Here is a 24,120-nt window from a genome sequence, read left to right on the forward strand (position 1 = left end):
TTGTTTTAGGCAAGTGAATATACCCCCTGCCCATAGATTTAGTCCCTATTCACAACTTGATGTTAGGTAGGCGAATAAAATTATTTACCTCCATATTGGTACACGTAGCCTACTTCTGGAGCGCCAACTCTTGAGTACGGCTGACTCTATTCTCTGAAATTATGTTTTCCATTCCCACTCCTGAGAAGTATTTTATGAATTTATAACATTTCAAATTTTATGTGAATACTATTTTATGTAACATGCTATTTTATGTAGAAAAAAAGGTTTCAGTTTCTTTTTTCTCATTTTTTTAATATTTATTTTCAATTTCGCAGGCAAAGGAGAGACTGAAAAAATAAAAGTCAACTCCTAAGTTTTGCAGACTACGGTACCTTCATTTCTTGACAAATCATATCGACAATGGTTTCATCTTTTCTCTCTATTAGTAGTCTCAAACTTGCGGCCCAGTGGACAATTAGGGCCTGCATGACGATAGTTTGTGGCCCCTGTTCGTATGGTTAATTATTAGGACATTTATTTCAAGCTATAAGTTTGCAAATTTTAGATTTTCTCGGATGTTTTCGTCACAATCACATCAATTCATATTCTCTTCAGTTAATTTTTTTTAGTTTATTATTAGTAAGCTTTTATTGCGGAAAACCTAATGCGGCCCAAACCCACTCAGACTCTGCCTCCAGTGGCCCCTAGGTAAATAGAGTTCGAGACTCCTGCTCTATATCCTATTTTTGACTGTTTCAACACACAAATGATATTAATACATTTTTTGTTCTTTGGATAATTTTTTTTTTCGGTACTCCAGAAGTATGTGCAACAAGACTGCGGACACCGGGACGTAGTATGTGTATCTGGTTAGGGTTAGGCTATAATTTGAAGCACAAATACTGAGGGAGTCACCTGGCTAGTCCCTGAACTCATAATAGAACTGAAATAAGAAAAATTGGATTTAAATTATGGCCTAATCCTAACCTGGTACACATACTACATTCCGATCTCCGCCATCTTGCTGCACATAGTTCTGAAGTGCCCATTTTTTCTACGTAGACCGCAACAGTTCAAACATAGAAAAATACAAATGAATATTTTGTGAAAAGGTACCGCGACCTATTTTGTGGGCTCAGTTAAGTATTACTTTTTTAAAGTCTTAAAATTATTGCAATTCCCTAATAGCGATGGTATACTATATTTGTGCATGGTATATAGCAATGGTATATATTCGTGCATGAATATGCATTTTCCTCTACCTATACTCAGCAATATAACTTGTCCCATTGTTTGTACTTTTCAATACTTCTGATGATTGATGCTGCTAGTTTCTATAATTATAACGGAGTCGAATTGCAAGTGGTAATATAATCTTCCTTTGTATAGAATAAAACATTCTGAAAAATACGACTTACCTAATTGAAAACAAAATTTGTTTGTATTCTAATTTCTAAATCTGATTTTAATAGGAATACCAAATATATTTATCGGATTGAATGTTTTTATTTATCATGATAGAAGTCATTGCATGTTGACTACAGTTATGGCAAATATCCATGGTCTAGTAATATATCTCTAAAATATATTATTAACCTTGTTTGACGATTTTATCTCTAACTTAAGTTTGAAGCAAACATATATATTCTTTTCGTGAGTTCTTGAGTTGCATTAGAAATGTACTAGTCGTATTTTTATATGTATCGTACAAAAAATAATTATTCATTGTAAAAATTGAATTAGACAGTGAATTGTCTATTGCTAGTTCATAGATGCATCTTGATTATTTGGAATGAGTGTTACAAAACAAGCATTGAATACCAGTTCATTAAAATATGGATGCTCTCTTTAACATATATAGTCGCCATTGCAGTATCACTCAAGCTTGGTGTACCTATATCCTATGATAGATATTATATTTGTCATAATATTTTATTTCATATTTCAGTCATGGCACCTTCTGCCCAAACAGAAATTGTAAAAACCGATATCCAGAAGACAAAAAATCAACCAGCAAAAGATATGAAGGTGTGAAAATACAGTCAAATATCATTCAATAGTTATTGGAATGAGCTTGGTTTTCATTTTAGTGATTTCATTGTTCTGCAAAATTTCAATCAGGAATTTATTGTGAAATAAAAATCAATTCATATCTAAATAACAGGCAGAATAAACTAATAAATTATTTATTTTCATACAAGGTACGGCAAGTGAAATCCGCAAGAAAATTGAAATACTGTGAAATTCTTAATCTGCCGAACTTCAATTGGACATAGAAACAGAACATCGTCTCAGTGTTCAAAATTAAAACAATTGAATTAACATTATTGCAGAAGATCTGAAATGTCATCTTTAACATCCTCAACTCAACCTTTGACTGTTCAACGAGTGAGTAGAGGGTTAGAAAGAAACGTTTACTGCAAAATTTTTTTTAAATTTTTTTTTTTTGATTCATTTGATGTAGGAAATAATTCATCGATATTACACTATAAGTTGCTGGCGAGTTTGTGTGGTATTTTGAAAAACACTGTGCAATTTAATACAGAGCTTATTCACGCTGTACACTCCGGGCGAGGCCCCACACAAACTTTTTTACTTTTATTATGATTTCCTTATGTTACTAATCTATGCTTCGTGTTCACATACGACTCGTTGACATATACCACGAGTTTTGTCATAAAATGTACTGTTCAAAATTGATGTAAAATATGAACTGGAAATAATAGGATTATAGACTGGCTCACCCGGGGTGCATTAAATGGGGTAAGCAATTATGAATCAGAGACGATGTAGTTCCTCCAAAAAGATTTTTCTACATATAATTACCTGCTTCTACAAAGACTTATTCCTAGAAAAATCTGAAAATGGCTATTAAAATCTTTTCATTACTAGGACTAACACTGTTAAAACTTTCCTTTTTCTTTTACCAAGGTGAAAGTAATATTTAAAAAAGAACCTGGTGAAGAATCAGGAGTTGCCAGAAGTTTTTGTACAGCTCTTGTACAGCTGTGAAGCTCTTTTATCCTATGATCAACTTCCACCACTGAATGATACTCTGGTTTCGCTCGGTTTGTCTTCTTCCAGGTTTGATATATGAAATTGTTTCTGTTACAGTATGATTCTATATTTTTCATATATGATTTTACTTGTAGTACATCAGGGTGGTCCAAGGTTGCGAAGTTGACGGGCCGCCAAAACTTTCGACGATGTCTCAGTTTTGTAAGAAAGATATATAAAGCTATCAGTAAGGTTCAGTTATTTCAAAATTGCTTCCCGAGAAATACTGTGGTGTTATCTCATGTTTGGTTTGTCTCTTCAAATTATATTTTTTCGTGATGGATCGGCATATTAGCCGACTTCCTAAAAACTGTCTTAAAACGGCGATTTTATAAAAAAATTGCATATAAGCTGACCCTACGAATCGTAACAGGTCTAGGCACCTATCACAGTGGAGGATATCAAAGTATTCAGATACTTTTCCGGCTGATTTTCAAATAATAGCCACTTTTCGCCCTCATCGCTTCATCGTGGTGTTTATTCAAACATATTTTAGCGCTTTGCCACATATTGTAATCACAACGATAAATAAAATCGGCAATTTGATTGTTTATCTTCTGTGCGACCCTACGCCTCAAATTGTTGCAACACATTTGCATGGTTGTGTGGAGGACATTGCCGCCATTTTCTTTCAGGGCTTCTTATTTCACATTCATTTCCATTACCTCTCAAAATTGAAAATTATATTGTTAAAAGTTGTATCTCCGTCCCATAGAATGTAAAAAGCCATTTCATGTATGGTCATGACTGAAAAGATATTCAGTGAAAAACCGTCTGAAAACACCAAAAACCCTGCAAAAACGCTAGTTCTATCTCTGTCTGGTAGAATGTAATAAGCCATTTCATGTATGGTCATGACTAGGGGTGGGCAAAATCGAATATTTTTTTCGAATCGAATAATTCGAATATTTCTAACAATAACGAATATAGTCGAATAACGAATATTTTTTATCTATAATAGGAGGCCCAGAACGTCGGTCGATACTCCCTTTGGAAATTAATAAAGACATTGAAAAATCGGATACAAAGCGTTTTTTTACTGGTTAATTTCGTCAGAATCGCTGATTGTTTTTGACATCGTTACCGTTTTTGCGGCGATATATAATCTATATTACCGCCCCTTCTGTTTTTTGCAAGTATTAATACGCCGAGTTTAAAACACAAAAAAAAAGTTGCCAAACTAAGGGGGCGGCTTATACTCGCATAACTCAGATTGCATAAAAAATCGACTCATTCGCGCATGACTTTGATCACGCAACGAGATTGACATTTAGCTAACTTACCGGTAATTCCAAAAGCTTCAAACCGCACCAAGTTCTCACGATAAAGAACGCACACACACAATCGCTTGTGCCGGTGTGATTGTCTCATCATACAGCTGATGGCTCGTACAGTCTGTGATTGGTTGTTAAACACGTGACGCTTGTACAGTCTGATTGGCGTCGATTTACGGCCAGCATTTCGTGGTGAAACGTTATCATTTAGTGCACTATCGCGGTACAACGCAAGTAACGGCGCCCTCATTTTGATCACCTTTACGATATGTTATCCTTTTCAGTTGCGCTGATAAAGACTCTTATCTCCGTTATAATTGAAATATTTACCGTTACATATGCATGACATCGCTTACGCTGTTGAGGTGATGACACAATATTTAAAATTAAATGATATATACAATTATTCAAATCGCATTACGGAGCAACATCGAAATAATGGAGCTTGTAAATATGTCACAAAACGACATTCATTCTACGAGGTTTGAAAATCCTTTTAATAGCAACTTCCGAATCAGCGATTTATAAGAATGTGTTAATACAACATTCGATTTAAAAGAAATTGTTTTATGCTGATCCCTTCTGTTTTATCCCTTCATTAATACAAATCACCGCCCATTGAAAAGCAATATAGACGTTATTAACATAAATTTACAAGTAAGAATCAGGTAGAATAATACTCACAGTATGGTGTGATAAATATTGCTGTACGTCCATGGGTTAGGCAACAGCTGTGTTTTCCGTTTTTTTCCTGAATCAGCAAAACGGAAGGGTCATAAATCAATTACGTTATCTCGTGGTAGCGTTTTCTTTCTGAAGTGCCGATATCGGACAGGAAGTGCTTCCCACGTTTTTGTTTTTAAAGGTTTAACCCGAATAACAGCTGGTATACAAAGTCAATTAAATAATCAGCAGACACTTTGGCATACATTATAAAATATATCAGCCCATATATGAAGCTTACACAAATCATGTTTGAGAAGACTTGCGAAAAATAACCAAATTTATTGCCGTTGCCGCTCAGGATATCTCGACTACGTTAATATAAAATAAGGATTGTAAAATATTTTCAATCAAAAATGTTCTCATGTGATACATTCGGTACTTCAAGTCGGCGCTGATTTAATTCCTTTTATGTTGACAGTAATCCGCAAAGTGCTGTCTTCCATTACGATTTGGATTTGTAGAAACGGCGTATATGCGAATTTTTATAAATTCACTATTTTGAAGCTGGTATTAGGGAGTCGGCTTATTCGCGAGATAGGCGTAATTTCGAGAAAATACGGTAATTCTTTCGGTTCCGTTCGGCGGACATCAAAGTTTATATTTCGCGTTTACCCGTGCGTTCACGTCAGCTGATTGATTTCAAAACCCAAATTTATTCTGATTTTTATCATTTGGGCTTTCATATTACTTATCAACATTTGTAAATTCACCGTCACAATATCACAAGCGAACGGTAATATTATTATCGATACCGGGATGCAGATATTTATTTGGACAATACCGTAATTAACATTGCTATGTTTTTCTATGGTGTCTATGTTACTTTACAGATAAACCTCACAAAGCTGCGATTGCGCAATCCCGAATGTTGATTTAAAATAGTGACTAAATAATTCCGCAATAAAGGCATTTCTGCGTGGCCATATGGCGAGATGAAGTAAATAAAAAGCGCTTCTTGAATAATAATTTACATATGCGACCTGATGCTGAAAAAAATTGCGCTTTTGTACTTTTGTGCCTAATAGATGGCCAGGCGCTAATTATAACTAACTCCTTCAAGTTCCGACATTTTCTTTCAACAAACCCCGCGATCATTATAGCTAATATCGTTACAGAGTAAATTCATAATTTTATTTACGGAATTTGCAAATTCACTTTTTCTTCTCTTGAGGATTTTGATAATGTATTTATTAGTGCAAAAATGCTCAAAATATAACGAATGTAATCATTTCCGATGATACAACAATTCGTAAACGAGACAGTGCGCGTTGTTACATCGAAATTCACGATTGATTTTACGTTATTCCCCTGTTCACGATTTCTGCACTCCACCCGCCATGCATGCCCGAGTAAAATGTTTACATTTCGAAAGATTACTTGGTCAGGAATGAAAGGGATCGCTAAAGAATTTTTTGAAAGTACATTAAAAGAACTATTACCTGCCATTTCTTTTCTGGTTATAGCTTGTTTGTGTTATACTATGTATGGTTTCATGCGAAAGTTATTTCAACTTTTAATTTTTGTTAAACAAATTTCTGTTTGGTTCATGCATGAAACGGATAATCACGTGCCGCCAATCATACCGAGTTTAAAATCTGGGATATTTATTTTAAATACTTCATCTGATTTGAAGTTTCTAAATTTAGGGAACGTTGTCGGTACCTTTTTTGCAAAATAGGGAATTGAAATGAGGGATTGAAACGCAAAGAAAACAAATAACACCACAACGCCAAGATGATTTTTCAAATTTGTCGCTTTTGTCTGTTAGCGAGCGTTGTAGGTGAATAGTAAAATGCCATTCGAATAATTTAATAGTCATGACTGAAAAGATATTATCGGTAATAACATCTATTCTAAAGTGAGGTTTTTGAAGGAGGAGGAGAAAACGCTAGTTTTATAAATAGAATCGAGTTGTATCTCTGTCCGGTAGAATGTAATAATCCATTTCATGTATGGTCATGACTGAAAGGATATTATTGGTAATAACATTTAAAATGATGTATTTGAAGTTTACAGAAGGAGAAATCGGCAGAAAATCTAGTTCTATAAATAGAATCGAGTTGTATCTTTGTCCGGTAGAATGTATTAAGACATTTCATGTATGGTCATGACTGAAAAGTTATTATCAGTAATGTAAATATTCTAATCATTATTCTAATCAGCACATATCATAAAGATAAATAAAGGTTGAAGTTATTTGGGTTACAGCAATAGCGCTCCAAATAATGTATGACATACCGTAAAGATGTTTATAAAATTTGGGCGGCGTTATTTGATTTACGACGAGAGTACAATCACAATTGTACAAGCGATCACATGTCGTTTTGTATTGTGATCTGAGTTATGCTCATATAAGCCGGACCCTCAGTTTGGCAACTTTATTTTTGGAGTTTTAAACTCGGCCTATATGCGAGAGAATATACAGTACTTGAAAACACACCAGACTCTGTGGTTTATCGTTGTTGTTGGTTGGGAAATTCGTTTTCTCGCTGTTTACCTCAGTCACCTTTTTTACGCTCATTGTATGATGAATTGTTATATTTGCAGTGACTAATTTTATTACTCGTAGCATAGCCAGTCCTGGTGCTATTGTCAAAAAACAACCAGTCTTTCTGAGTTGGAATTCTGGACACAGCTAAAAAATACTGGATCGCGTGGCGCTAAGTCAGCTCTGTGGTCCGTCATTGCTGTCACATGGCCAACGCTTGAAAATAGAGGAGTGTCTTTACTGAAATAAAGGCGCAAAACGTCTCTCCAAATGAGGAGCTTAAGGTACGGGGTTTAGATAAAAAGCGTGACCCATCTCATATGCTTGGTCCTGTCTGCAAAAGACAATACATTCTTCTTGTACCGGTATTCCCATATTGGTACTATCTTGATGCTTATAGATACAACACTGAAATCAAACATGAATCCCGCCATCGGGATTAGAAATAAGGCTATTCCTAGTTGGAATAACTCAAAATAACTCAAAAATGTTCTGCCAATAAATACAAATACCTGCCAATAATTTAGTGCACACTAACATTGCTCTGAGGGCCAAACGGAATGTGTCGTCGGGCCGCGGTTTGGACCACCCTGTAGTACATAATCGATGCCCCCTTCATTGTGGTGAATGACCCCGACTCTGCAGTTTTAACATGTTTAATTCAGTTATTTTGTTTTCCACATCTAAAGATAAAAAAGCTAACAATCGAGAACAAAAAAATAAATACATTTTGATAAAAGAAACTAAATACTGTAAATTGAAGTGGTCACTTAGAAAAAGACTTTGCTCATAGGCTAGCACCCAAGGGATCAACAATTCATGACCACCTAGAGAGGCCGAGGTCACCTTCATGTAATGGCTATGGAACCATATTGAGAGTGGTTAATAAACTGGTTTGCTGACATCACTATTGGTTTCCATTTTAAGGAATTTGTCTGGAACTCACAACAGCCTTGTGTTTAGGCTGAGAAGAAAGGAACAAGGAAGGGACCGATTGTGACATGTCGGTAAGTTATCTTGTTTTAGATAGAAAGATGTTTTGAGGTTGATTTTTTGGTAAGTATTATCAAAATCTAACAGGTATGTTCACGATATTTAAGGAAATATGACATAAGTGATATTAATAGATTCCTCAAATATAGCGGCTCAGGACGGACATAAGATAGCTATGGATCTCAATGTAATTAGGTTGTCTTATAGCAGGGGTCTGCAGCCTTTTGTCGCTCGTGGGCCAAAATTAGGGGTTGCGAATCATTGGCGGGCCACACATACTTTTAGAAAAGTTAAAAACCGAACAAATGACGGATGAATCAACATTTTGTCACACAGATCAGAAGTTAAATTTTAAGCAACGTGAGCTAACTCATGAACTCAACTTGGTCGACTTACAAATGATAATAAATGTGACACTTTTTGTTGCATCACACTTTTCTAAATGGAACACTGGATGAAGCCAAAGTAAAACATTTACCAAATGGGAATCACTGATATGAGTTCTCAGCTTGTTCTTTCTAATGTTCATTTAATAAAATAATGTTTGCATGCGTATGTACTTCAATAAAACATCAATGTGAATTTTTTTTTGCATGGTTTGTCAAATTTGGATAGAGTTTTCTATAAAGAAGATACTTTTTATAATAAAAATCAAGCCTTGATCTCTCGAATAGTATATAGATTTATTTCCTCGTTGTCCATCCATCTCAAAAAAGTTGCTGTTGAAAGAGATGAAACTTCTCAAAAAATTATAATTGAATTATAGACGCATCAAACGAGTAATTCACAATCATCAAAACAGCTGTTTTGTTTGTAGCCTATAATTCAGTGGAGCGCCGCAGGCCAGATTATATTACCTGGGTCGTATGTTGCCGACCTCTGTTTTATAGAGTCACCTCTCCCCTTAATATCTATATTACATTGCCTTATTTTGTACCTTTGGTTCCCAAACTTTTGGAAAAAAAATTCTATGACGAACCCTCAGTAATCTTTTTAAAGATTCCCGGCCTTGTGCACTTAAACAAAACAATAAAAGATCACAACAACAAAAAAAAATCAATCCATCATATAGTGAAACAAACAAAAGAATATAAAACGCAACTCCAAATGACATGTGTGACAACCTGCCTGTTTCGATATTTGGTGAACGTGCAAAAGGGCAGCATTAGCTATAGCTCAGCAGTTAGTAAACATTTGGTGACATGACTTGAACTCTCTCTGTGATCCCACAGCTATGGGACATCACAATAGAGACAGCGTGACCGAAACAGAAAGAGAATAATCAGTTTAGCGGTGATTGTAAAGCAAAAAAGGCGATGAATGTGAATTTGCAAATTTAAGTTTGACTTATTTTTGTATTATCAAGCTATTAGCCATATTACAGATTTGTTTCACGGACCCTCCGAAATTGCTTAGCGGACCCCAAAAGGGTCGCGGACCCTAGTTTGGAACCACTGGCCTAACTCATCAATCAAATCTAAATATTTCATTCTTCTAGGAGGAAGAAAAATAAACTTGCAATCGTATTCATGGCTCGATATGCTCAATGCTTCCACAACAACAACAATGTCAACATCTGTACTTAGCACTGTCATGTCGTTCTTTCATCTCAGTTCTCAATTCTTTTGCCACCATTTTATAAATCAACTGAATCCCCAGAAGTGAGTAAATTAGATTGTTTTTAACTGCTTTAGATGTCATATTTCGCCCTTTGATTGACCTAAAAATGAAATCATATAACTACAACATTTTTGCATGAGGTTGCACGTAGATGTTGACTGAGATTTCAGTAGACCGCAGTTCAATTTTTCTCAATTGTGAAATCCCGACTGTGTATTTTCACCGACGGTTGTTGGTTTCGAAGTTGGTTACTGGCAACCAGCAGTGCTTATTCGTTGGTCGTTTCAGCACATCCACCTACGACATACCGAAAAATATCGAGCAAGTTTTGCACACTATAAATTATGATTAACCTTATGTTTCAGTATATATTTTTTTTTAACTGGCAGCACTTAAGTTAAATTCTAAGCTGACCTTTTGCAGGATTATATTAAACATAAATATTTATTCAAAAATCTACTAGTATAGTTATTTTTGAAATGTTCTTTTCTTAAAGAAGGTCCGTAGATAATTTTCTTGCTTCCAACTCTGAATAATATAATATGTATACATAAGTCAAGCCTATATTATATGTCTGAATTTATTCAAAGTTGAATTCTTATTTTTATTTCTTAGTTTTTAGCTCAGCTTGTTTCTTTCTTCGATAGCAATCAAATCACATGAATATGAACAGGAGAATTGTGGCTTCAGTCAAGCATCAGAGAAAGTTATTAGGTTTGTTTTTTTAATTGCATTTCAAGCAGATGCTAGTTTGGATCCATCTCCATGCCTTTACATTAGCGGTTCCCAACTGGCGGATGAGCATGAATTATTTGAACATAGTTGGATTTGGAATCTACTGATCAAAATACCACTATAATACCACTAGAAAGATAAACAGGTGGCCATGAGACGTAAAAGCGTTGGAAAAACTGCTTCACATATCTATATATATAGCCAAACTCGACACAATATTTTTTTTGTAACTATATTATTAATTCATTTTTATACTATAAAATCTATGGTTTTCTGGCTTAGGATATTGTATCTCTTCTTGCATAAACTAAGTCTGAATGATTATTTAGACTGCAATAATTTATTTAGTTTGAATTCTTGAACTTACTATGAGATTACCTCTTTGTTTATTTTTATGCTGTAATTGGTTCTCCATTTGTAATTATTTATCATGGTATGATTAATTCGCTGTTATATTGAATATATATGCTGGTTAGCTCCCAAAAAACTTTTTTAAAATAGCAGAATTTTATTTTATCTATTTTTTGAATATCTGATGATTTAAGATCCGAATCGAATATTTCTTTTGAATCTGATCAAATCTCAAATACTTGGGAAGAAATGTAGTTGTATTGGCTGTTTTATTGTAATGGATCCTCCAGACACATGAATTAGTGAAAACACGTAATCTATCACTTGAACAGTTTGATGAGCGTTAACACACAGTTTAAAACATATTTCACCAATAACACACTCACACGATAAAAGATTCCATGTTATAATTGCATATTCAAATTTTGATATGAGTAAAAAAGGAGGGATTCATCTTGATCTGAGGCTAATAAAACAAGATGACGACGATTCAAAATTCCAGTCTAACCGATTCCAATAATTTACTATTCTATTCAATTCGAATATTTTATTTGAAATTCTCGGTCCTACTCACCATATTCCAAAAATATATATATGACTATTTTTTTTTCAACTTTACAGTTCTCAACATCAAGACTCAAACTCAAAGATGAAAGGTGTGTTTAAATATAAATGTTCTTTTGCAATTCATTATTTTTCATAATTCGTCTGAATTCTATTTAGTATGTTCTTATATATACCTCCTCAAGAAGTAGGACTATGATCCATTAAATATGAATTGCTCAATTTTCATTAATTTCACCCCCCGACCTTTACAAATGGCTAGAAAAACTTGTATAGATATGTTCTGGACTTTTGAAACTTATCAAACATAGTCTTACTGAAATCGCAAAACATAGTCTTACTAAAATCGCATTGAGGATTATATTGCTGGAAAAATACATAGGACTATTGTTGTATGTGAACTTGATATTATTTAAAGTCTAATGCTATATAACTCTCACATTAATCCTGCACAGGATTATAAACGAGAAGATGAGACCCAACATTTTGCAAAGAGCAGAACGAAAGAAAGACCAATTTGGAGCAAATGGTTGTGAGTCCTAAATTTTTAATCTTTCGATTAGTTATTAAATTATTGCTATAACGAAATCAGTTAATACTACAAATCCTTGTCCCCTCCTCTTACATTGCACACAAAGAGGCTGATTGCGTTTTGAATAATAACATATTTTATACTGACATGCAACTATTTTTTTTTACATTCATTATTTCCTTTGTTGTATGTATTCCCTAATCTTCCAAACATGGTATAATTGTTCACAAAATGTTTGCAAGTCTTCTTTAAATATTAGGTATTTCAGCCATATCAGGAGGCAGATAAGCTATCTTTTAGGATGACCCAGAATTATGGGATGATCTAAATAAATTTTTAATTTGCTGACTAGGTGAACAGTAACCCTTATATCAAAACAATTTATTCCATGATTTGAAATACTAGTCATATGGAAAAAATCATCTACTTGATAAAAACTTAATCATATAGAGTGTAAGCTCTTACTTGCTTCTGGATCAAAAAAAGATGAAGATATTTTTAGAATCCACTTTTTAAGGCATCAATCTCTCCCAATTTCCCATAAAATAATAAATGGATAGCTTTTTAATAACTGATGCCATACTCTTAAAAAGGGCTCTAAATCATTTGGAATTAACTAAATATAATGAAAATAATTTTTTGCCATTTAAATTTAGCTCTTTTCAAAAAAATACTCGTTGTAGTACTAGTGAGACTGAATACACATTCATATATGTGATAAATATGTATACACGTTTTTATACATATTTGTTGATCCAAATATTCCAATAATATGGTTATGAATATTTTTATTGAACACATTTGAATTCCTTCATCTGTTTATTGAATGCTTCCCTGATTTTGGGGTTTTTTTTTTTTGGTCATCTTATTAGGCGAGTATGATAATTTTCATTTTTCTGGTGTTGCCTTATTATGTATTAGGTAATGTTCTTTTAAGGTTGACTCAATCGCGAGTTGAACACAATTAGAGTAAAATTTAAAGACAGTTTGAATTCTCATAGTTAGTTATTATGGATTGAATATTATGCTACGAGAAAACGTCATTATAGGCTATTTTAACCAATGTGCAAACGTGGCGACCGCTCAAGAGGCATTGCATGGTAATTTGAGATTCTGATGTTGATGCGATTTTATTATCCCGACTTATTGGCAGGTTATATCCAAAAACCCATTTTTTCAGGCTTAAAAACAGGCCTCGTCTTATTTACCGGGTAGACTTATTCGCCGGGAAATACGATATCTAGCAACAGATTTAAATTTTAATAATGTTAGCGTTTACTTAGAGGAAAAATCTGAAATAGTACAAAATTCTGAGACAAATATTTACTTTTGTTTTATAGCTTTACAATTGTAAAAAGGTAATACAATCAAGTATTTGACCCGCCCATAAATGTTGTTCTCATCGTTATGTGTTTTTAGTAGTTACCTACTTCTCAACCCATGAACCATCCCTGGGTCATCAGTCTATTTTACAAGACTTAGGTCTCAAGTCTTTGAATCTTGTTCTTGTTTTTTGGGATCTTTTGATGCATGAGATGGTTTCTAATCTATTATCATACTTGTTTACAGGGTGGTTGAATATGTGAGGATGTGCTGCTCTCTCATAAAACAAATATTTATGAAACAAGTGAATATCTTTCATAGGAAATATTTTTATTATGAACACACTAAATTGAAATGGTGCGTTTTAGTATGGTGAGTGTTTTCATTTTTTAAGCATTGCCTTGTCAATCTTGTCATCATAATTTTTCAGTAAATCAAACTTCAATGGATATGAATAGTTGAATACTGTTAAATGAACATTTTATTATTGTAAGATTTGAGCAAACGAAGTAGACCCATGTTTCCTTCATCTAGTTTGAAATACTATGTTGAATCTTGAACAAAAAAGCTATTGGATACGAGTAATGTGTGTTCAACCTAGACCAGGGGGGTCCAAGGCTGTCGGCTCCGCCACAAAATTATTTTTGTACTGTTCACGGACCACAACCACAATAGTGCCCAGAATAGGTGAACAGTGCAATACAAAAAAAAAAACATTGATCAGTATTTGCAAAAACCACAAAACCTGCGCCCTTTATATATCTACATTAAGTGTAAGATTTCACACTATTCATAACGAAAAAAGTGCTTCCGCAAATGTAAGTTGCCAACATTGTTTATAAAATAACTGCAGATGGATTTATTACCAAATGTGAGGTACAGGAGGGTAATTACTAAATTATCTGACATATAGGCAGCTTTTTTGTAATACTGATTAGGCTGATTACAAAAAACACCTGCATGAATTATATTGTCAGGCCATAACATTAATATTTAGTTATCATGCATAGCCAACCTAGGCTAATAGATTCCGCATTCACTTTTTGGTTTTCAATAATGCCAAAATTGTTATCATATTTTCCAAACCAAAAAGATAGAAATTCAGTTAACAATTTAGACTAGCCAAGAATATCATTCAACTTCGCTAGTTCCTATAGCTAGCCATAACACTCGTCAATTCAGTGACATTAGTGATGTAACAATATGTCAAAAGATTTTTCTGGTTAATTTTATGACGAAACAGCACCAAATGCGTTTTTTTGATTACTCTCTGAATTCGATGCGGACCACAGATAATGAAGCTGTGGGCCACATGTGGTCTGCGGGCCTGGATTTGGACCACCCAGACCTAGACTATTTATAAGTGATGTACATTTAGTTTAGTTAGTCTTCCCAAAATTATATTATTTTCAATACTATTTTATAGCTCACAACAACAAACTTCATCATAAATATGGCACAGAAAAAGGAGTGTCAGGTAATGTTTTTCATCATCATCATATTTAATTTTACATATCAGGTGTGAATATTGAGGATTTTCTAATTTTGTGTATATGATTGTTATTATTCTGCCGTTGCAATCGCCAGGTTTCCAAGCGTATATAGAAAAACAAACGGCTAATATCATACTCTTTGAGTGTTTGACAAGCACTTGTTTGTTGTTTGTGATCTACACATACCTGCTTTAGTACATTCTTCTTGTGCGATAAATGGTAACTTGATAACGATATATAAGTTGCTGTAATAAGAAAGAAAAATAAATAGTTTATGAATAAAAGCAACTATATGAGACAAAATGCATGCATTTGAGAGACAAAAAAATTGTTGATTAATTGATCATTAAGCCTTGAATGCAACCCAGATACGTGAACTATGTGAAAATTCAATTATATTTTTATTATTTGTTTAGCTAATCAATTGTGAGACTTTCTAGTATCGTAGCTGTTGTCAAGCTATCTGACATTGTATTGTTTTAAATTTGATGAATTCAGAACATAATGACTTGATGGTGTCATTCTATTGTTAACCTTGTATTTTCATCAGATGATATATAAAACTATATTCATATATTTATCTATAACAGAGGAACGATTTTGTTGAAAGAATCTATTTTTACAATCATTGATGAATGGAAAGAGTTTTTAAATTAGGAATGAATTTATAGGCTAAGTTCAGTTAATAATTGTTACTCAATTCGCATTCTAGGATATCATAAGGATTTAAATAGTTATCACAGGGGAAAGAAAAGCTGTTAAGGCAGCTCAATCATATGGCGAACCACGGCCTCTTGTTCGGTTACTGGTTCAAGTAGGGCAGGGGTCGGCAACCTACGACCCGCGACGCTTCACTGAATTATAGTAACAAAACAGCTGTTTTGACGATTATATTTTTCATGTTACACAATTCACTGTGAAACGCGTGTAGACTAAATTATATTATAATCTAACAAGTATAAAATTCACAATTACTCGTTTAATGAGCCTATTATAGTTTAATTATAATTAGACAAATGACAACAAAACGCAGAAAAGTTGATGCTAAGTACAAAGAGTTCAATGGCGCCGAAAATGCAATGCAATGAGGAAATAAATCTATATTCTATTCGAGAAATGTATCACTGCTTGATTTTTATTATAAAAAGTATAATCTGTTCGGTTTTCAACTTTTTGAAAATATGTGCGGCCCGCCAATGACTTACAACCCTTATTTTTGCCCGCGAGCGACTAAAGGTTGCCGACCCCTGAAGTAGGGTATGGGATTAGTTGGCCAGGTATTTGTTTTGGGCACATGACTTGGTGGAGGAAGACGCTAACCACCCTATGGCGGCAAGAAGTCCAGCAATTCTCGTGCACATAACTATCCCCGCATGGGATTCAAACCTGCGAACCCAGGCAGGGTAATCTGAGGTCGTATTCCTATTGCGATGCGCCACTCCGCGGAGCAATTTCGTATCAGAAATATCAATAACCAGATTCTGTGTCTGCTTATTTCTTATATATCTTCCATTTTGCAAGGCATCTGTAAGAAGTTAAAGACCTCATTCCACAAAAAAGGAAAATTGTATTGCATGAAGATGACTGAATGAGCAATTTTTGTTTGTTAGTTGTGAAATTTTAGGTAAATGTGCATTTCCTACTTTCATGGTTCAATTAAGGATTTATCAATGGTTTTCATGTTTGATTGGTTTCATTTTCTTATTCTCTCGTATTGTATACTAAATATGTGCCCAATTTGGACCCCCTTAAATCAGTACAATTTGAAATATATTGAATCAAGCCCAAAGTCAGAATCTGTAGAAATTGATTAGTCAGACTATTTATGAGTGATGAACTTTGGCTTGAATGATGGCTTTTTTACCAAATATTAAAGATTAAATTATAATATTTTCAGATAAATTTTACAATTCACAATGAACACGAATTTGCACAGAAAAAGGTGAGTAAGTTCTGTGCTTGATCCATATTTGTGTTTTATTATATTCAACAGCTGTTTTTTCATATTCAAACTCTTATTTTTGTCTTACCGGTATATGTGTTGAAATAATATATCTACGGTACTTTGTCATAGGACAGCCATACCGTGCTGAAATCAAAAATTACTGTTAAAAATTGGAAAATGATTTTGTTTTTTCACCAAGTTTCATTCAATTCATGCGCAATGCAATATTGAATGGAATGTCCAATCATTAGAGAAAGCAACAGGTCGGGGAAGCAACAAAATCTAGGAACTGACTTGATATTGACAGTGGCATTTGTCAGGCTATACCAAAGACGGTGCCTAATATAAGAAGCTTCGTCAGAAAGTCTCAAGCGCAAGGTTTCCATTGATTGTATACTAAAAAGCTTGGAGTTTTTTGTCTGTAGTTTGTTTTTGCATTCCATAACAGGTCGTAAAAACATAATACAATCACAACACGTATAGTTTTTTGGAATGGCGAACAGGGGGCCACAAGCCATAAAAGGTTAGGAACTACTGTTATATATGCTAATCCAGCAGTTCCCAAAGTATGGGTCGCGACCCACTGGTGGGTCGCAAAAAGATGTAGAAAGCTTTGATTGATTATACTGGTTATTAGGGTCGGTGGCGACTCGAATACGTAAATCTTCAAAAAAACAAAAGAAAATAAATGGAATTTAAATTTTAATCTGTGAAAGTCATAATCATAAATTCCCATTGCGGTCTGTAACAGTCTTCGCATTACGGGCTCGTTAAAGGGACGTCTTTTCAGCGAATAATGATTATTCTTGTCGCGTGAAATGTTCAATCTCTGACAATTACAAAATTCTAAAATGTCTTTATATATTAGTTTAATTGTGTCCAACGTAACTCGCGGTTGCTTCTTCTTACGTCAAAATTAAAACATTAGTTCTCTGAAATGCCACGGCGATCGGTGGACATAAAAATATGAGATAAACGGTGTATTTAATTTTAATACGTATTTTTGGAATCTTGCCAACTCGTTATCGCCGTTAGAAAAATCTCAATAACTGATATAAAATCCCGAAAAGTACAATGAAAATGCATATGAAGTATATCGTTAAATCAAAAATACATATTCATCGCCGCGATTACGCCACTTGTTAAAAGAGCCGACGTTTACAACGAAAAATGATTTTTCTGTTGTGCAAAGTAATCAATTCGTGACCGATAAGGGCATATTTAAAATGTCTTGCTTTATTAATTTAATTGTCTTCAATTTAACCAGCGTTTGCATCAACAAAACAAAATTTTTTTTTACAATTCACAATTTCAAAATACCTCGGCCATTTGCCGACATAAAAATAAAAATTTGTGGTAACTGCCCGTCGCCTATTATATATTGTTTTGATCCGTATTTTTTCTATTTTGCAAATTCGACAAATTTGAGATGTGCTTGTAACATTGACTCCGTTCAATCGCAATGCTGACACTCCGATTATTTTTAAAGATAAAACCTCCTGAAAAATCCCTAAATCTGCTGTAAATTCTCATGGAGTAAAATTTATTTCAGTACAATAAAAATTGATGGATATACTTCAGATTAATTATCTTATATATCATCACAAACCGGGGAAAAATCGTGTTTTCAACCTTGTTTAATGATAACACGAAAATCTTCTACGACAATTTTAAAGTACTGGATAAAAGGCATATCCCACCCACAATTAACCGTGTTTCGATTTTAGTGACGGTATGTTCCTAAACGGCGACCAAACATAATGTGCGCTGTAGGCACACGAAATTTTGCGATTTTGCGACTAGAAAAGCGTTTTTAGACTGTCGCGGGACTCAACAAAACTGATATTGTTTACGGTTTCATTTTCAGTATTTTATAATGCCGCTTTTCAATCAAATTTAGATCGCGGTTTTACTCCTTTTGTCTTTAGAACCTCGCCACCGATGAACGTATAATAACTCACGAATTCACAATTCCTTGCAAAGTACAAAAATAAAATAATTATCATGTTTATCGTGGCACAAATTTATGTTTTAGAAAGAATAAAAACCGACGGGTTCGACCCCGACCGCCCCCCCCCCCCCTGGCTGCGCCACTGGCTGTAGTAATAAATAGTGGGTCCCAACTCTAAAAAGTTTGGGAACCACTGTGCTAATCTTCAAACAGCCTGTTAAAAATGTGTTTCAAATTTACTAATTTCTTTCAATACCTCAATAGCTCATCAACACATTATTCAACTTTGCTAGTTGCCTCAGCTAGCCTTATTAACACTAGTCAATTCAGTGACATTCATTAGTGATGTAACAATATCTCAAAAGATTTTGCTAGTTATTTGTATTACGAAACAACACCAAATGCGATTTTTTGTTTACCCTCGCGCAAATGCGACGCGGGCCATAGATAATGGAGCGTCGGGCCACATGTGGCCCGCTGGCCTGGGTTTGGACCACCCTGTCATAGCTCATCCATATTCAATCAGGGTCCAAACCACCCCTTTTTAAAATTCTTCTAATGCTGAAGTGGTTACGAAGAATGTGTGTGATTTTCCATAGCTAATTTTTTTATAACAGCTGATCGTTGCGTTGCCATTCGGATGACCTGATTATTTAATAAAATGCAAAAATCTTCATATAGCTCTCGCAAATTCTCCCAAGTCATATCTCATAGGTATCTATCAGCGCCTACCGTATATATCTTGGGCTACAAAGAAATCGATTATTTGTTTTTTAGGTATTTTGTGAACATCTGCAATAAGATAATAATTTCATTAAAGCCTTGAATGCTGCACTCCAACTTTTTGACTGAAACATGAAACTTCATCCTATATATGCCATTCTTAAGTGAAATTCCAGATTGACTTTTTCCAGAATTATTCTATACATAAATATTTATTAGAAAATCCAAAAGTATAGTTTTTTTCGATATGTTCTTTTATTAAAGACGATCCATAGCTGAATTTCTTACTTCCAACTGTAAATAATGTATGTATACAAAAGTCTATATTATATATCTGAATTTATTCAAAGGTGAAATCTTATTTTTATCTCTTTGTTTTCAGCTCAGCTCGTTTCTATCAATCAAATCACATGAATACAAACCAGAGCATTGTGGCTTCACTCAAGCATCAGACAAAGTCTTTAGGTTTGTTTTCTAAATTGCATTTAAAGCAGATGCTAGTTTGGACCGGCGGCCCATTTCCAGAGGGGGTCCGCAATGCTAGACACAAAACTGATTTTACTTTTCCCCTGACAATAAACCTCCCCATTTATTGATTGATAAAGGTATTTCATTGCGTGTTTTCATCATGTTGAGCATGAATTGTTCAAACATAGTTGGATTTGAAATCTACTTATCAAAATACACTATAATACCACTAAGTCAAAAGATAAACGAGGCCACAAAAAACTAAAAACTGCTTTACATGCATGTATATAATATAGCATTTTTGAACACCTGATGATTTAAGAACCAAATCCAATATTTATTTCGAATCTAATCAAATCTTGAATACTTGGAAGATATGTAGTTAGTTGTATCGACTGTTTTATTGTAATGGACCCTCCAGAAACATGAATTAGTGAAAACATGTAATCTATCACTCGAACAGTTTTCTAAGCATCAACACACAGTCGAAAACATATTTCACCAATAACGCACTCACACAATAAAAGAATCATATGTTATAATTGCATATTAAAAGTTTGATATGAATAAAAAAGTAGGGATTCATCTTGATCTGAGGCGGACAATAAACCAAGATGACGACGATTCGGATATTTTATTTGAAATGTCCGAACCACTCACCATATTTCAGAAATATGTATGAATATTTTCTTTTCAACTTTACAGTTCTCAACATAAGATTCCAACAAACTCAAAGATGAAAGGTATGTTTGAATATATAAATGTTTTTTGTGCAATTCATTATTTTTCATAATTCGTCTTCATTTTATTTCTATTTAGTTTGTTCTCATATATACCTTCTCTCAAGAAATATGATTTGTTCATATTCAATATGAATTGCTCAATTTTCATTATCAATTATATTAAATAATTTATAATGAGGTGAAATTTTAATGATAATTCCACTCCCCCAAATTTTACAAATAGCAGGAAAAACTTTTAAAGATATGTTCTGGACTAATAAAACTTATTAAACATAGTCTTACAAGCTATCTTTCAGTGCCTTGTTCATAGGAAATGTGTGATACCTTCTGACCTTCTTGAAAATTTTTTAAAAGTCGATTAGTAGCATTGATGGAATTTCCAAATTCCAATTATTCATCTGACACACTTTACAAATACATTTGTATTATCTACATAGGCATTCTTTGTTATAACTGCCTTTGCAAATAAATTTCTGGACAAACCAATTGATATGGTTTGGTAATCTCTCCCTTCGAATGCATGCTGTTGTTGCAAAGGCAATCTAAATAATCTCTCAAATTTGAAAAAACGTTGATACAAACATAACTTGAGGGTTTGGGGGGAGGGTAGCACAGCATCACATTCATTATTAGACATCTACATACGGTAAGTGACACTAAAATCGCATTGAGGATTATGTTGCTGAAGAAATACATGAGACGATTGTTATATATTGTGAACTTGACTGAGGAATAACAATGTTAGTATGTTATAATTGCCAAAATGGTATTTACCTTGTCTACTACTCAAAAAGTCTAATGCTATGTATAACTCTCACATTATTTTAAACAGGGTACAAGGGTACAGGATGAGATTATCATTTTGCAAAGACCAGAACGAAAGAAAAGACCAATTTGGAGCAAATGGATGGGTAGTCCAGAATTTTTAAGCTTTGTATTAGTTTGTATTGAATTATGTCTGTAACGAAATCAGTTATTACTACGAATCCTTCTGTTACATTGAACACAAAAGGCTGTTTGTGTCTTAAATAACTTAGACATTTTATGCTGACATAATTGACATATAATTGTTTGTAAATGTCACAAGTTTTGTTTTACTTCAACCATATCAGGAAGCAGGTAGATATATATATTTTATGCTGACCCAGAAAAATCTTTAAGGCATCAACCACTCCCTATTTTCCATAGAATTTTAAATGGATAGTCATTTTAATAATTGATGCCAATCTCTTAAAAATGGCTTCAATTTATTTTTTATATTAGCTTAATATCATGAAAATGATTTTTCAATCTTCTTCAAATTTAGCTTGATTTACATGTTTTTATACATATTTATCCAATTATGTCATCGATATGATTATGATTATTTTTACTTAACATGTTTGAATTTATTTGTCTGTAAATTGAATATTTTGATATTAAGTCCTATTTTTCTCCAACTTTTGCAAATTTTCTTTCAAGTTATTTGTGATAATCATATTGATTAGTATCTTTTGGTTGCACTAGTTCAAAAAAGATGAGGAAAATTTTAGAATCCACTTTTTAATGCATCAATGTTTCCCCATTTCCCATAGAATGATAAATGGATAGTCATTTTAAAAACTGATGCCAATCTCTTAAAAAGGGCTTCAATTTATTTGGAATTAACTTAATATCATGAAAATAATTTTTTAATCTTTTTCAAATTCAGCTTCATAAACACGTTTTTATACATATTTATTAATCCAATTATGCCATCGATATGATTATGATTATTTTTACTTCACATCTGAATTTATTTATCTGTATATTGAATATTTTGATATTAAGTCATATTTTACTGAAACTTTAGCAATATCTTTCGGTCGCCACTAGTTCAAAAAAGATAAGGAAAATTTTAGAATCCACTTTTTAAGGCATCAATGTCTCCCTATTTCCCATAGAATGATAAATGGATAGTCATTTTAAAAACTGATGTTAATCTCTTAAAAAGGGCTTCAATTTATTTGGAATAAACTTAATATCATGAAAATAATTTTTTAATCTTATTCAAATTCAGCTTCATAAACACGTTTTTATACATATTTATTAATCCAATTATGCCATCAATATGATTATGATTATTTTTACTTCACATCTGAATTTATTTATCTGTATATTGAATATTTTGATATTAAGTCATATTTTACTGAAACTTTAGCAATATCTTTCGGTCGCCACTCGCCACTAGTTCAAAAAAGATAAGGAAAATTTTAGAATCCACTTTTTAAGGCATCAATGTCTCACTATTTCCCATAGAATGATAAATGGATAGTCATTTTAAAAACTGATGTTAATCTCTTAAAAAGGGCTTCAATTTATTTGGAATAAACTTAATATCATGAAAATAATTTTTTAATCTTCTTCAAATTTAGCTAGAAATACACGTTTTTAGACATATTTATTGATCCAATTATGCTATCGGAATGATTATAAATATTTTTACTGAACATGTTTGAATTTATTTTTCTGTATATTGAATATTTTGATATTAAGTCATATTTTTCTCAAATTTTTGCAAATTTATTTTTCAAGTTATTTGTGATAATCATATTGATTAGTATCTTTAGGTCGCCACTAAATCAAAAAATATGAGGAAAATTTTAGAATCCATGTTTTAATGCATCAATGTCTCCCTATTTCCCATAGCATGATAAATGGATAGTCATTTCAAAAACTGATGCCCGTCTCTTAAAAAGGGCTTCAATTTATTTGGATTTATTTGTCCGTATATTGAACATTTTGTTATGGAGTCATATTTTTCTCAAACTTTCCCAATTTATTTTTCAAGTTATTTGTGATAATCATATTGATTAGTATCTTTTGGTCGCCACTAGATCAAAAAAGATAGGAAAATTTTAGAATCCACTTTTTAAGGCATCAATGTCTCCCTATTTCCAGTAGCTTGATAAATGGATAGTCATTTTAAAAACTGATACCAATCTCTTAAAAAGAGCTTCAATTTATGGATAAACTTAATATCATGAAAATAATTTTTTAATCTTCTTCAAATTTAGCTAGATATACTCATTTTTATACATATTTATTAATCCAATTATGCCATCGACATGATTATGATTATTTTTACTGAACATGTTTGAATTTAGTTGTCTGTATATTGAATATTTTGATAT

The 24,120-nt window shown here is 33.1% G+C and overlaps 1 protein-coding gene and 1 long non-coding RNA gene across 5 annotated transcripts in view; one reads left to right on the top strand and one right to left on the bottom strand.

Moving 5' to 3' along the window:
- LOC144432087 (uncharacterized) overlaps positions 1 to 3,755 on the bottom strand; it is a 49,811-nt gene extending 46,056 nt beyond the window's left edge. The window contains exon 1 of the mRNA XM_078120138.1: positions 2,939 to 3,755. Within this exon, the coding sequence (XP_077976264.1) occupies positions 2,939 to 3,116 (178 nt within the window). The 5' untranslated portion in view covers positions 3,117 to 3,755. The remainder of the gene's footprint in view (positions 1 to 2,938) is intronic.
- LOC120334054 (uncharacterized) lies at positions 1,045 to 22,396 on the top strand. Of its 4 annotated transcripts, XR_013480370.1 has the most exons (16): positions 1,045 to 1,120; positions 1,931 to 2,010; positions 2,184 to 2,370; positions 2,914 to 3,066; positions 8,455 to 8,534; positions 10,019 to 10,181; positions 10,756 to 10,854; positions 11,848 to 11,882; positions 12,246 to 12,322; positions 13,892 to 14,017; positions 15,072 to 15,122; positions 16,660 to 16,762; positions 17,036 to 17,080; positions 20,140 to 20,222; positions 20,931 to 20,968; positions 21,801 to 22,396. It is a non-coding gene; the product is annotated as an uncharacterized LOC120334054 (long non-coding RNA). The 4 variants fall into 4 exon arrangements; XR_013480371.1 differs by lacking the exon at positions 10,019 to 10,181; XR_013480369.1 differs by lacking the exons at positions 1,045 to 1,120; positions 1,931 to 2,010; positions 2,184 to 2,370; positions 8,455 to 8,534 and having other exon boundaries at positions 2,927 to 3,066.
- The last annotated feature ends 1,724 nt before the right edge of the window (positions 22,397 to 24,120 follow it).

This window comes from Styela clava, chromosome 14, assembly GCF_964204865.1.
Source record: "Styela clava chromosome 14, kaStyClav1.hap1.2, whole genome shotgun sequence".
Lineage (NCBI taxonomy): Eukaryota > Metazoa > Chordata > Ascidiacea > Stolidobranchia > Styelidae > Styela > Styela clava.